The sequence below is a fragment of the Montipora capricornis genome, chromosome 8 (assembly GCF_036669925.1).
Source record: "Montipora capricornis isolate CH-2021 chromosome 8, ASM3666992v2, whole genome shotgun sequence".
In the NCBI taxonomy this organism is placed as follows: domain Eukaryota; kingdom Metazoa; phylum Cnidaria; class Anthozoa; order Scleractinia; family Acroporidae; genus Montipora; species Montipora capricornis.
Window position 1 is genome coordinate 12,796,460 of NC_090890.1, and position 16,052 is coordinate 12,812,511.

At 41.6% G+C, this 16,052-nt stretch overlaps 1 protein-coding gene across 2 annotated transcripts in view; it reads right to left on the reverse strand.

Annotated features, from left to right (window-relative positions):
- LOC138059096 (inactive rhomboid protein 1-like) overlaps positions 1-16,052 on the reverse strand; it is a 30,164-nt gene that overhangs the window by 1,804 nt on the left and 12,308 nt on the right. For both annotated transcript variants that reach the window (XM_068904609.1, XM_068904610.1), the window contains 6 exons: positions 12,843-13,004; positions 8,606-8,676; positions 4,435-4,501; positions 2,856-3,029; positions 1,984-2,084; positions 1,277-1,430 (listed from right to left, as the gene is read on the reverse strand). In XM_068904609.1, the coding sequence (XP_068760710.1) occupies positions 1,277-1,430; positions 1,984-2,084; positions 2,856-3,029; positions 4,435-4,501; positions 8,606-8,676; positions 12,843-13,004 (729 nt within the window). The remainder of the gene's footprint in view (positions 1-1,276; positions 1,431-1,983; positions 2,085-2,855; positions 3,030-4,434; positions 4,502-8,605; positions 8,677-12,842; positions 13,005-16,052) is intronic.

Consider the following 16,052-nt stretch of genomic DNA (forward strand, 5'->3'; position numbering starts at 1 on the left):
GGGCCCCGAATCATGAGGTAGAACGCGCTTTTGTACAAGGTGAAAGAATAAAGAACCTTTTATTTTTTGTGTTCCTTAATTGTAGATGTCCTCGTCGACATCCATGAGTCAAGTGAGCCCTAAATTTAATGTTATTTCTGAGAAAGTAGCATATGAAAGTCAGGGATTTCGACAGTTTGTAAAGTAGAGGACATATTTCTGAAAGCACCGGACGTGACATCGAACGCAGAAGGCGCGAGCTACATAGGGGGTCTGGGGAGAATCCAAGATTTGGATTTATGATCTCAGATCACACGAATACCTCGTTTCCACGAAGAATCCGAAAACGGGGTTTTCTGGCGTGACAACCCAATTTCAGCCAGTTATGATTGTAGTAATTTGTATCAAATTGTAGATGTGCGAAAAAACAACGACTTTCTATCAATTTCGGGGACACTGGAGGAAAAATTGCACGGAAATCTCATCTTGATTGCTCGCCATGAGTCACGCAAATGGCGGGAATTCTCTATTTTCACATTCCCCATAATACACTTCTTTGTTTGCCCCCCAAATTTTGCATAAACCATTGTTTTCAAATGCTCTTGGGATACTGCATATTCCCAAGAGTGTTTGAATTCAATGGTTTATGTAAATTTTGGGGGGCAAATCATAGTTAGTAGTGTATTATGGTGAATGTGAAAAAAGAGAATGTGTACTTTCACAAGACTACCGCTGGCCAAACGTAGTTTTTTTTGGATCCGTTTCCCAAAGAAACGCACGGATCACGAGTCCTAAAAATCTGTTTTCAGATCTGGTCCAATGAATCCACTCGGAGAGTATATTCTTTGCATCAATAATCCATTTCCGGATTTTAGCAAAGAAAGGCAAAATCCGCTTTTGGGTACAAGGATCCGAAAGAAACGCACCCTCAGAAACGATATTTCCAGTGTTTCTGGAACCCAAGAATCAGCTTCAGGTAAGGCTGGAGTTCAATCAAATTCTCTTCAAACAGTAAGTAAAAAATAATTATAATAGAAAATAAAACCAACCCCTCAAATACTGGCCTCAAAGTACAGGACATGGAATGGGAAACGACCGAACGAAATGTCTGGCCTGAAACGAAAACCCTGAATTTCTCGCTATCTTCCTGCAACACGACGTGTGCTATACCGTTCAGACAGCCCTTGAGAATTCAATGTACACTACTGAATTGGTCCAGCAGGAATTCGATTAACAAATTCGGAAAGGAAATGTTTACAACAAATAGGTGTCGCGAATAAACAAAACATGGAATTACCTCAGCTTGATAAGGAAGAAGGATAGCACTGTACAAATATCCACCAATACCACTAAATACATAAATAATTGACAAGCGCAGCCAGCCGGCCATTTTTTCCAAGTCACGCATGATAGTGAAGTGGAAGATCAAGGTACAAGCCAAGTGGATAATCCTGAAACAACAACATCTGTCAGAGCGTGTACTAGGTAAGAGGTCATTCCCTTAAACGGGATTTTTCATTTTTTGGTTAAGAGGTATCAGAACCTATAGGTTTCCATGGTATTTAATGCTGGTTAGTGCTAACAATGATTCGAGCAACCTGGGCGAGCGGCCCGTTTCTCGAAAGTCCCGAAACTTTACGGGCCATTTTCGGGTGTCACAATTCCCTCCGTATCTGAAGAACGGAGAGGAGTTAAGTCGTCAAACTTCACAGTCATTTTGCTTTTTGTTACCTTGAAAACATGTTAAAAGATCGGCTTTCCAAAACAAACGGTTGGCAGTTTCACAAATGGCTTTTCCGGCCCGAAAAGTTTTCGGACTTCAAGAAACGGGCCCCAGGAGTTATACACGGAAGATGTCAAGTCACAGCATTACACAACTTTAGTTAAGTTTAACAAAAAAACCAAGCAATTCTTTTCACAAATTTATGCACATTAAGTCGAAAATATGAGCAAACGTCCATGACGTTTTAAATTTTAAGGGAATACAACGTAACATCAATTTACCCCGCATGCGCAAATATTGCCATCCACAGACGATAGGCTTGATCTGGTTTATCTTTGCGATGGAAGTCCAGCATTCCACATGTATCACTGAGGCAATCTACCTACGGAAAGTTAAGACAGAACACAACACTGGTGTAATCGCCCTAGTCGGGGATTACTATTACACGTGGTGAGCAGACTCTTGCTTAAATCAATGTTGAATTACAGTAATTTAAAGGGGCTGTATAACACTTCTTCAAAACGAAGTCGGAAGAGAGATTAAGAGAGAGATTTGCGTTTCGACAAAACTGGAAAAATTGTTTGATTAAAGCTTATTTCAGCTTTGCTTATAAGCAACAGATACCAAGTAACTTCTGAAAGTTAGGATAAGAAAATTTTCATGCCCTACAAACACCAACCTGTAGTTTGCCGCTTCACGTAACGCGATGTTAAATCTCTTGAATTCTTTTGAAAGTCAGTGGCTTTCGGTATCAGTTTCCTCAAGATTACAGCCATGGCACTGACTGTCGAATTGCATAAGCGGGGCTTCTCAAATCACGACGAAGCATCTTAGAAATTCCCACAAGAAATAAGATTGATGTTGTGTTTAATGCGTGTACCTCGATTGAACGCAGCGAGGCGGGCAGTCTACTCTCGGGACAAATTTCCCGTTGCGCAAGAGGAATCGGGAAGATTCTTCACTCATTTCGTTCTTCCGAGCAAAATGTTGCGTTCATTCCTTTTCTAGATAACCGCAAAAGAAAATCATCCCCCACCCCCACTCCCGACCCCAATTATGTTTGAAGCCACTTGGCCGTCAGATCGAAATCAGCTTCTTTCATGGCCCCTTTCTCTGACCCAGCTATCCACAGCAGTAAATCACAAATATTTACCTGTGAACAAAGCGTCTTATTTTTATGGTAGGTTCCATTGAAAAACTCGCACTCATCTTTGCTGACAATCCGGCATTTAGCTTCATTACCCATACAACATGGACGGCCAGTGATTTCACACGTCATGTGTGGGTACTCGGAGGGCGACAAATTCTCCTTGGACTTCTCACAAACCTGCGGACAAAGGAAAAACATCAAGCATATTTTCAGGTATTAATTGGGTAGCATGCTCCAATCAACTGAAATGGAACAACATAAAAGAAAGCTCTATTTTTAGGGTTATCACAAAACCAAAACAATTTAAACTCGCATGGCTAGTAAGAAACTCAAATTCAATCAAACCAAGAAAAGCAAGGGAAGAAATTGGGGCGAGAATTTTTTCGCCCGTCAAAGAAACGAAAGGGTAATAAAACCGAAGTGTTGATGAATTGAAATGGTTTATTCTCTACAACGAAGACGTTTAAGCCTGGTTTTCACTAGCGACGCAAGAACAAGCATAAGTAGCCTATGCTAGTGAAAACGAACTTCGACATAAGCGTCAAAATCAACTACGGCATGCTCCATTTTGTTCAAATGCTCAGACGCGGGGAAACCGGAACGAGTGCTTTAATTGGCCAGACGTAGCAAATGCTGCGTTTCGTTTTCACGCGACGCAAGCGAACACAAGCATAAGCGCAAGCTTAAGGAGAAGGAAAACTTTGATCAATGAGCTTGCGATTGCGTTTGTGCTTATGTTTGCGTGAACCCCGTTGTCAAGGTGAAATAAGCGCTCTTTTGCTTGCGTCGCTTGTCAAAACCAGGCTTTAATGTTTTGTCACAGTAAAATCTTTCCCAAGATTACAACTCATCAAGTGGCACATCGACTCGACTTGGCTACAGAGTGGCAAAATAAAACAATACTTTACGTGACAAAAGGACCGAACAAAATCCTCCTAAAATTTGCTATTAACTGATCCGAATAAATTATGTCAATTAGCCAACGTAACAGAGGCAACGGTTGACGAGTTTTATCAAACGAGCACGTCTGTAATCAGCTACACCGGTAATAACAAAAGTTTAACTCCGAGACAATTTTCTTTCTCTCGACGACAATTTTGCGTTCACAAAAGTCACAGAATTCACAAGAGGATAAGCGTTTGATATGTGCGGTCAAGTGTCCAGGAATCGGTTGTTCAAAAGGTGGATAACGCTATCCACCGGATAAATCACTATCCAGCGGATAAACACTAGCAAAAGCAATTGAGTTATCCAATAGATAGCGCTATCCACCCTTCGAACAACTGAGGCCTGGGGACCGTTTGTCGAACGTTCCGATAACTTTTCGGGCCCGAAAAGCCATTTGTGAAACTGCCATCCGCTTGTTTTGGAAAGCCGGTCTTTTAAAACAAAAAAAACAAAAAAAGAAAAATCACTGTGAAGTTTGACGACTTAAATCCTATCCGTTCTTGAGATACAAAGGGAATTGTGACACCCGAAAATGGCCCGTAAAGTTTCGGGACTTTCGAGAAACGGGCCGCCCAGATCACAAACAAAAATTGCTTTCACACAAGGTCGAGTAGATACTGGAGATGTCACTTACTGGCCATTTGGTAATGTCATCTGGATCCCATTCATCTGGAGCTACAGAAGGTGGATCTAAACATGTCCTGTAAAGCAAAAAAGTCCGCGTAGAAAATTAGTTTCCATTGACTTCAAGAAATTCAAAATAAAAGGATCACCATAAAAAAAATTCTAATGCGGGAATAAGTTTGAACCTTTTCCTGATAGACAGGCCGAAGTAAACTAAAAAAAAATAGCCATTTGAAAACTAAAGAGGAAGCAACACGGGCCACGATTTCCAAACCTCGAAATTACAAGGATAGTTAGTGAAAGAATTCAAATCGGTGTTACTTGCATGAAGTACACCTTAAAAAGGTTGTCTCACAGTGCTTTATTCCATAACTGTTAACTGAGCTGCGTTTTGTTTTCCAGGAGATTCAAGTTGTCTTTACGTAATATGTAGCTCTAAGAATAGTGCACGATACTGTTTTGGTATCGTAAATCACTATAGTGCCAAGGTAGATGCCTTAGGTAAATAGCACCCTGAGAACATATGAAGTTACTAATAGAATACTAAACCCACAAAGATTGAAGAAAATAAAAGGGAATCGAGAAACATTGGCTTCGAGGCTGACATGAAGTTCACTTCAACTTCTTTTTCACAGCAAGTTTAAGAGTGTACTCTGAGGGTCTGACAGCTTTCCACGACAAAAGTTCACTAAAGTTAAGCTCTATCTGGTGGGGTTAGTATCTGGATGGGAGACCTCAAAATATACGGTTTGCTGTTAGAAACATAGGACCAAAAACCTATTTTAACGCTCAAAAATGCGAATTAAGAAAGGTACAAATTTTGTAAGCCCGCTTTATGCAAAACATGCATTGATGCAAAAGTAAATAAAAATTGATATACAGTTTTCAGGAAGAGCAAAAGGAAGTTTTTTAGGAAGTGTCGATCGAGTAAAAAAAATGCCATCAGCAACAAAATTTGCGACTTACAAACAACATAAATTTTGTGCCGCAAATATTAAAACGTTTGCATCAGCAAAAAACATTTTTGCTACGTTCGATTTTTCTATTGTACTTTTGGCTGCACAAGTAAATAGCAAAATCGAAAGTGACACCGTTTTCTGCGACCGTCTGTGATCAAGTTACTTTGCTTTTTACTAACAACTCACGAAACAAAGGAAACATCTGACAAAATGACAGCAAGGCACCTGGTTTTTGTTTTCGTTATTTTTTTTTTCGTTCAAGCGTCATAAAGTTCGACAGGAAATGTGCGAATTCAACACAAAGATCACATTCGTCTAACTCTTGAGGTTGACCATTCTGCAAAGTCAAAAATTCACTCTCCTAGACGAGATTGTTTATCACCAGGTAATTCCATCGTTTTGGAAATAGAGGCTACGTTATTATTCATCAATGTCACAAATTCTTGCAGATTTTGGGGCTCATTTGTTGAAATTCAAGCACGCTTCCAACAGACCCGTTTATTTTCGTGATTTATGCACGCGCTGCGGGCCTATTTGTCACTAGTGATATGCACCCTTACACTAACTCGCTCACTCTTACAACCCGATGACATTGTGTGTAATGCACTTACAAAGTGCATTAACAAAAAACCGGTTTGGCGAACTTTTAAAATGTATTTATAATTATTTATGAATTGAGTTCGACATGGCAGTGAGTGCAACCAAGTCGTGCTACTGCCGTGTAGCACGGCAGCCTCTTCCGTGCTACGTGACAGTAGCACAACTTGGTTTCAAACGTCGTACTGCTGCCGAGTTAAAAGTCAAATTTAATTCGATCAATCAAGTTCGACACTGCACCACCTGCATTTAGAAACCTAACCTCTTCATCTCTTCGAAGATTGATTAAGGCCGGGACAGCTTTCTTAGCCACAAAGAACCACGCAAAAAAATGGCTGAATCAAAACACTAAATACGGACCACGAAAACAGTGTTTTGGTCTACGTGATTAAATGTGGCACTAGAGTTGACTGTTCAAAACTATTATTTTCAAAGCACACGGCAAAATGCATGCACCTGTGAGTGCTGGGATGGCGCAGTGGTACATACATACATACACACATACGTTTATTGTAACTCCCAATTTGGGCTTTTCGGTTACAAAAAGGAATAATAAATAAACGTTACATTTAAAAGCTAGAATCAATTACAAAGGACCTCTGAATATAATTTACAAGTTAACTGAACACAAATGTCCTCCACTTAATAGCTTCTGCGCTAAACGACGCCTGAAGCAGTTTACACTGTCCGCAGCTTTCAAATCATTACAAATACTGTTCCAAAGTTTACATCCACGATATGTAAACGAACGTTGTCCATATGACAGACGACATAAAGGGATGTGTAAAAGATTGCATGATCGCGTAGCCCTAGTATGAATTTGAGAGCGAGATACAAATATATTAGCCAGATATTTCGGGACTAAATTATTAGGACATTTATATACCATTACAGCATCGTTGAGAAGGAGTCTGACCTTAGCAGTGAGCCAGTTGAGGGATCTTATGCCGTCTGAGATGTGGTCATATTTCCTGAGACCTAACACGATACGCGCAGCAAAATTCTGTACTAATTGGAGTTTCTTCACATTAGTTTGAGATGTGTTAGCCCATACAGTTGAGCAATAAAAGAGTCTACTAAAAACAAAAGCGTTCATCACTAATAAAAGAGACTTTCTGTCCAGAAGGTGTTTAATTCTACTAATCTGTTTTAATTTCAATAGACAATTAGAGGTAGTTTTAGCAACATGATCGTTGTAAGTTAAGGACTGGTCGATGAGGACACCGAGGTCCTTAGCCACAGAAACTGGTGTTATTTCCTTCCCTAAAAGTGAGATCGACACTGGAGGCAATTTACGCAGTAATTGAGGCACTCCCACGAGTAAGACTTTGGTTTTCTCCGGATTAATTAGTACGGAATTTTGGCAGCACCATCGACAAATTTCTCTTAGGTCTTCACTCAAACAGCGGAATGCATAGCTTATGTCAGTTGAGCGGAAAGAAAGGTAAAGTTTACCGTCATCAACGTAACACACAGGCTTACAATGGCCTGGAAGAGCCAGGAGATCGTTTACATAGATGGTAAATAGTACAGGTCCCAATATAGAACCTTGTGGAACTCCATATTTTAGGGGAAGAGAGGCTGAAACAGCATCCACAATCCGTGCTCTTTGGCTACGACCAGACAGGTAACTGTGAAACCACTCCAGGCTAGATGACGTAATACCTATTTGTTGTAGTTTCTGAAGGAGAATATCGTGTCGGACACTGTCAAATGCCTTAGACATATCTAACAGAACAACAGCAGAGACTTCACTCTTATCGATAGCCATGTACAAGAGCAGTTTCTGTAGAATGAAATTTACGATTGCCACTCTCGTGTTAAACTTAGTTAAGTCTCCAATTTTAAGATTTTTAGGAAGGGTTACGTTTTTACAAACGTTGGCCGTGTAGCACTTTATATTTCAACAGACATGGTTCATATGGAGCACAAAACTCGCACTTCTCATTACACTCCAATCAGTTAAGTCTGTTGAAATATAAAATGATACACGGCCAACGTTTGTAGTAACGTAACCCTTCCGTGTACTTGTACATGTTCATTGCCGTGACTTTAAAATCTTCAGTTCCCACGGTCTACACCCGTCTGACCTTGTAGCTCAGTCGGTAGAGCAGCGGTGATCTAACCCGAAGGTCGTGGGTTCAATTCCCACCCTGGTCAGAGTTTTTCTCTGTCCTTATGTGGGCCCATTTCCATTAGTAGGACTACGTTCACATGGTTCTTATGGGGTACAAAACTAGCACTTCTCATTACACTCTAATCAGTTAAGTCTGTTAAGATTTTTAGATTAGATAACGAGCCAGTTATTAGCCATCAAAAACTGATAAATTCTTAAATGGCAAAAGCGCTAATGATCCCATACATTTTTTGTAAAATTTCAAAGCATCGTTGCACGGCACAGCTTACACAGCACAGCTTACGGTATATCGCGGTCAAATTTTCAGAGATGGCTTATTATGCAATGCACTTTCAATATTCAGTATTTTATTCTCGGATGACTGATTACAAAAGGTTAGCCTTATGCTAATAACACAACAAATGTAAACAAAGATTCCCTCGTATGAAGTGGTAACTGCCTCAAATTTAACAATATCTGTCGTTAGGAAAATTTGTTTTAGCACTTACTCTGGATCTTGTCCACAGACAACTCTCGTCTTGCCGTTGGTGGAGACGTTATAAAAAAAGGCAAATGCTTTCTATAATTAAAAACAAGATAACTCTGATTAACTGAAGACATTAGGCTCCGGTCAAACTTTAAATGTTTCGTGACCAAACTTTCCCCGTGTTTAATGACGTGGCCAAACGCTTTCAAACAAGCCACCAAACACGCTCTCAACAGCTGAGTTCGAAAAGGATTTCGGGCATCTTGAATACGTATGACCCACTCTCGTCCTAGAGGCCGCGATTCTTTCGTTCAGCACCAAGAATAACGACCTCTGGCTGGTTCCGAAATACGCGCAGTCCCTGTGGGGGTCTATTTTGGTAACCGTTGACAGCTACTAATTATTTCAAATTCCGACCAGTTCCGAATTTGAAATAATTAGTAGCTGTCAACGGTTACCAAAATAGACCCCCACAGGGACTGCGCGTATTTCGGAACCAGCCAGAGGTCGTTATTCTTGGTGCTGAACGAAAGAATCCCGGGCTCTGGGAAGGAGAATGCGGCCAAAATCTGTTTCGTAATACGCATGCGCGCGCCAAACATGTTTGGTAAACACCCAATCTCGACCCCACAGCTCTTCCCTATTACGCATGACTGAGGGAGAGGAGAGCTCTGGGGAACCCTGAAACAAAGGGTCTTCTCATTAGCTTTCCTGAAGACCGATGAAAAGCGTTTCTGATTGGTACACTCATGTTTGCACGAGGAGTGAGCAAGCGCCAAAAGGTTCAAATAACCAATTTTTGGCTATGAGAACCCTACGGCGCATGTTCTTCTAGACAGAGTTTCCCAGAGCCTCGGGTCATGCGCAGACATAAGATCCGAGGGTCTGGTGACGAGAATGGTAAACACTGCACATCAAACATGATAACAATAGCGATGTTTGATCAGATGTTTGATGGATTTCAAATTTTACCACACACGATTAAACAGCACCAAACAAGGTGGCCAAAGGACAAAATACTTGGTCACCAAACATTTTACGTTTGACTGACACTTGCGGTAATTTAACGTTCGCGAGTGGAATAGAAGGGAGATTTGAATAGGTCTTGAGCAGGGACGGTACAAAACGTGGACCCCTAAACTGGACCCCACTCGAGAGAAGAAAGAAAACAATAGATGGCTTTCACAGTAATGTAATCGCATTCTAAAATCAAAATCGCAAGGTCTTAATGCATTTTTATCGAAAGAAGGTTGAAGATGACCTAGAAATAAATCTTTCTCAAGTTTCCAGTTCTGAAACGTCTTTCGTTTCGAAAATACAGCATTTTGAATTTCCGAATCGTCACCTTGCGTGACACCAAGATACAAAGCTATAAATGTCTATCTCTTATGAATCTCAGCAGTTTGAGCCTTTCAAATACATTAGGAGATGTTAAAAATACTCGGCGTGTAGCCAGACATGTCAAAAATTTGGTAAAAGAGGAATTAAAAAGTTTACACTGGCTAAAAATTCTTATCGTCTCGGACGTTTCGGCTACAATTGTTACCTTCTTCAGCAAAGGATAAAAAATGCAAGTGTTTAACGGCGTCCTGTATAGTAATATTCAATATCTCGAAAGGATTCCTTAAGGTAACAAGTCGCTAGTCCCAAGAGTATTATTAATGACGCTAGAAGTTGTTAATGTTTTTGTATACGCTAGGCAGCGCTATGTGTTCGTTTATAGAGTTCTCATCTCGCACGGAGTGCCATTGGGCGTTCCATCTCCGCCAAAAATCGAAGTTGTAACGCAACATCCAACTTTACACATCGACATCGGACTGTGTCATGTCAACATTAATATTCACGTAAACAAACAGCGAACTTACCAACACAATGTCAGTAAATACAAATCAACTTCCAACTTAAACGATCAACTTTTCATTTTACGTCGCTAATACCAAGTTTTTAGGTCAACTTTACATTTCATGTCATCAATACCAAGTTCGTAAGTTTAGACATAGGGACTTTAACATAGACTACGATAATCTGTAACGCAAAGTTGGACTTTGTCACATTAAGTTCAACATTGTAGCTCCATGTTCGTCGTTACGTACGTCCCAAAGTTGAATGTTCAATTCTTACCGCGAGCCCAAATCCGCCAATAATTATGGGATGTCAAAAATTGACGTCATTGACAGTGATAACAATGGGGGTGACAGGCCTACACAACTGCTATACACGTGTTTTAGCCAGCTCAGAGTTTGTTGCTATGGCCTTTGCGTGTTCTTTCACGCGTGTTTTTAGCGCGCGTGATGTCTGGCCACCGTAAACACAATCACAATCTTTACATTTGATCTTGTACACGATTCCTCTGGAAGCCTCTTTCCCGATTTTGTCGTTTGGTTTTTTTAGTATGTTGGAGATGGTACGAATAGGTTTGTGGGCGACCTTGATGCTAAAACTTCGAAGAACTTTTGCGACTTTCTCTGAAAACCTTTGGCATAGGGCAAGATAACTAAACCACGCTGGTCGGTATTATTCAATTCTTGTCGTATATTCAGTTGGTGGTCACTGTGAATGAAATTAGCGGGGTAGTTATTCGCGGCGAGGGCTTTCGCTACTCGCTTAGTTTCCCTAGATGCTTCCTCCTTGGTGCAAACACCATATGCTCCACAGTCATGAAATAGATTTGGAGAATGTGGAAATTGTTGACACTCTTGAAGCGTGGCACTCCTTGAGTGAGGCTCCAGCACTCATCTCCGTGCGAGATGTGAACTCTATAAACGAACACATAGCGCTGCCTAGCGTATACAAAAACATTAACAACTTCTAGCGTCAATAATACTCTTGGGATTAGCGACTTGTTACCTTAAGGAATTCTTTCGAGATATTTAATAGTACAGTCAACTCTCTCTAAGACGGACACCATCGGGACCGGCCTCAGCTGTCCGTCTTAGAGAGGTGTCCGGCTTATAGAGAGTCGACGTAACATGACCCCAGGAATTTTGAGATAATAATGCTGAACCTGTGCACAGTGAATACGCGTCTGTTTAAAGTTTGTTTTAAGTAATTTACTTGAACGAAACCTACCTGTTTTAGATTACAATACAATTCGGTTGTCACCTTCAAGTTATTTTTTGAATGGGACAATGACTGATTTAATTTTAACTTGTACTGTATGTATTCCGGCGACAAGATAAGAGCTGTCAATTAAACGTCTGGTGTTAAAAAGAGTCACGTACAAGAATTTTTCTTCCCTAAATCGTAATTTGCGGTCACATTCAGCAACTCACAAGTGTCCGTTGTCCGTCTTAAGGAGGTGTCCGTCTTATAGAGAGTTTGGTTATAGTAAAATGACTCAGAAACAGCCGGGACCACCACCAAATGTCCGTCTTTCAGAGGTGTCCGTTAAGAGAGAGTTGCTTGTACCGTACAGGACGCCGTTAAACATTTGCATTTTTTATCCTTTGCTGATGAAGGCAACAGTTGTAGTCGAAACGTCCGAGAGGGATAAGAATTTTTAGCCAGTGTTAACTTTTTAATTCCTCTTTTACCAGATTAGGAGATGTGTTCATACACAAGTATTTATCTCTTGGCCTTTTTCATTTGAAGGATTTCGAATTTATTTTTTTGTTGCGTGACAGTGAAATCTGAGGATACGAGAAGCAAAATAAAATATAAATAATACCGCGCATCTTAATAGGCCATTTCCGAGTTCATGTCTGCCTCCTCTTCAAAGCGAGTCTAAGTGCAAAGTTTTTTGTGATGGTAATTATTCTACTTTACATATGAATGAAAACTAATTTTCATAAGAAAAACTTCGCACTTAGACTCGCTTTGAAGAGGAGGCAGACATGAACTCGGAAATGGCCTATTCCTCCATTCATGCATAACCACAATCCCTTGCGTTTCGAAGAAAAAGGTGTTCTTCAACCGATTAGAGAGCTGCCTCGTTCGTTCACTTCAGGCTCACTCGCTGCGGTAGCAAAAAGGTAGTGCCGGAGAAATGCAGTGGTCTAAACAACCACTTGACATTCGTTGAAGCAAGCTTTTCAGTGAAGCCACTCAGTTGTGAGCAGGTTTTAATTTGTTGGGCGCATGTGTTCCCGTGAAAGGACCTGATGATTGAGATATATGTATATAATTAGAGACAATTGCTTAAATTGTCCAGCCAACTGCGAGGATCACTTCTCTCTTACGTCCATAACCCGCGCTTCGTACACACATTTGTTTTGAATTCTCTGAAATATTTTATTGACAGCTGACATTTCAAGACTCACTGAGCACTCCTGCTGTGATGTCTGAATACAGCCTGAGCCATCGGATTTAACACAGCATCCTGTTTTACTCTCATTTCTCCTCTCCTCCTCCAGCACTGCTTTTAGATTGTTATCAACACGCATACATGGCGCAAACTTGGCTCCCATTTTGATCAAGCCTGCCTGCAAGAAAGAGACAAAAAGTAGATGTACAAAAATGTAAACACTTCCTAAACTACGAGTTACTAGTAGCAAGTGAAGTGCTGCGAGGGGGCCCAAGAAATACTACAACAAATTAAGACAGCAAGACTTATTTACATGACCATACATGCACAACAACAACAACAACAACAACAACAATAATAATAATAATAATAATAATAATAATAATAATAATAAAGTGGTTCACAGAGGGTAAGACGAGGGTGATACGCAAGCAGCGTGATTTCACCAGTAAGAACCAGCGCCCTATCACGTGTTTAGATACGTCATACAAATGGTTCACCTCGTGCGTCCTGCGGGGCCCATGGATCAACATCTGAAGGTGGTACGATCTAATGGAGGAACAGCAAAGGGGAGCAAAGGCAGGATGCAGTGGAACGACCGACAACCTACTGATTGACAGGACAGTAACTTTGGACTGTCATAGGCACAAGCGCAATCTCAGCGTAGAGTGGGTAGATGTGCGCAAGGCCTATGACTCTGTTGATCATAGGTGGCTCAATAAGATCATGCTAGTCCACAGGTTCCCAGTCTGGATCTGCGAAGTCGTGAGAAAGTTATGCGCGGCGTGAAGCACTAGGATAGTTGCTAACACCAAAGTTGGCAATGAGACTTCCCCTGTGATCAGTTTTAACAAAGGTCTACCCCAAGGAGATGTGCTATGCCCACGCTTGTTTACGTTGTGCTTAAACCCAGTAGCATGGAAGCTGCACTCCACCGAGGGCTATAGGCTCTCAAGACCGGTTGGGCCCAAAGTCACAAACCTACTGTACATTGACGACTTGAAGGTCTTCGCAGCATCTCAAGCAAAGCTTGACAGAGTACTCAAGATGACAAAGGAAGCGATGGAGGACATTGCTTTGCAATGGAATCCAAAGAAGTGCAATGTCCTCAACGCGAGAAGGGGTGTTCCAGTTGATGTACCTGAAGGGTTCAAGTCAGGGGAGACGGTCATCGATAGCCTGAAGAAAGACACAACCTACCGGTTCCTAGGATTACCGGAACGGCTACTTCAAGAAGAGAAGCTGGCTCTGCAGCGTGCTACTAAGACCTACCTGCAGAGACTCTCAGTCATCTGGTCGAGCCCACTGTCAGACACCAACAGAGTTCAAGCGTCCAATCAGCTTGCCATGCCAGTGCTGCCGCACCTTATGTGGTCCCAACACTGGTGTCTGACAGAATTGCGCGACATCGATAGGCAGGTACGAAAGATCGTGTGTGAGAGTGGTAGCAAGCAATCACTAGGGCTGATTAAGCGACTGTCTATCCGTCAAGGGCTCTGGGAGGACGTGGAATCAGATCAGTAGAGGGAGAGTACAAAATAACTAAGATCAAGTCAGCCATTAACACGAGGACTCCACCTTCAGCCTGGTGCGGGCGTTTGAAGAGAATGCGGCACATCAAGGTCATCAGTCGCTCGTCAAAGAAACTAGGACGTTTGCAGAGGAATTTGAATTTATGGACAGCTAACACCGGCAAAGGTCTATCACGCACGCAAGACCCATACCAACCAACCTAATGACACCCTATGTAGACTCTGTGGCAAAACTGCTAAAAGTATCCCTCACGTGGTGGCGAGTTGTTCTGCGCTGGTGCAGAATAAGTACCTCGCGTGTCATAATGCGGCCCTCAAAGTACTGTTCTGGGAAATGCTTACAGAGCTTCGGCTTTCTGATACAGTGCCACTGTGGTATTCTTCGGTCGTTCCCAAGCCCATCTATGAGTCACCAGAGGCCCAAGCATATTGGGATATCCCATTCTTTGCAGTAAGTGAGCGAGTGAGGCCGACCAGAGTAGATGCGAGATTTATAGATCACGACAAGAAGAGAGTTCTGGTGGTAGAAATGAGCTGCCCGTGGACGGAGAACAGAGGAAAGAAACAAGAAGAGAAGATCACCAAGTATGGCCCCCTACACTGGGAACTCAAGCAGCAGTTCCCAGGATATGACATTCGGCAGTATAACATCACCATAGACGTCCTAGGAGGGTGGTCCAATGAGGTAGACGAGGCTATGAGGGAACTGTCCGGGGCTCGAGGAGGAGAGATTCTACTCCGGATGCAGAGAGCCATCATCTCGCACACCCTGAACATTACCCGTATGATGTCTTGAGGATAGCAGAAAAGTGAACAGAGACATTTTTAGCAATTTTAGTTTATTTATTATATATTATATATTACATGTATATATTATACAAGTTACAGAGTTGTTAGCCTGAGGGCCTCCTGGGTTAGGTTTGATGCCCCAGGTTGGCTGGATAGGGATCCATATGGCATCCATACGTTTTCGCTGTCATCATAATAATAATAATAATAATAATAATAATAATCACTTTATTTAGCCAAGCTCTACTAATTGGGGAGACTACAAATCAACTGAAATCAGAACAAATCAAATCAAATGTTGATTTTTGAGGAGAGGGGAAAACCACAGCACCAGGGAAAAAACCTCTCGGAGAAGAGTAGAGAACCAACAAACTCAACCCACATACGGTGTAGAATCCGGGAATCGATCCTGGGCCACACTGGTGAGAGGCAAATGCTCTCACCACTGTGCCAGCCCTGATGAAAACATGACAAATATAAGGGAAAATTAAGAAAAATTAGTATTAACAAGACAAACATCCCCCTTCCCACCACCCAAAATAATGGGGAAAACTGTGTATGTGCACTGCCGGTGTAAATGAAGATGTGCGAAAAACATGTCAATATGTGCCCCTAATTAGATGCATGCGGATTTCAATAGGAGTCACCAATTTCATCATCACTTGTGTCTTGAAATACAGACAATTAACACCACAAAGCGTCCCCAAATGCTGCTCTCCAAGCATGGACAAACAGCTGAATTTACCCTGAGCTAAACGTACATGTAATGCTAACATTTATCATAACCTTTGTGTTGGAAAACTAAATAGAGTAACAAAGGCTTAGACTCAAAGGGACACTTCATGTTGGATGTCAAAATTGTGTGTGCATCTAATTACACTTGCATTTCTGGATGTACCATAAGT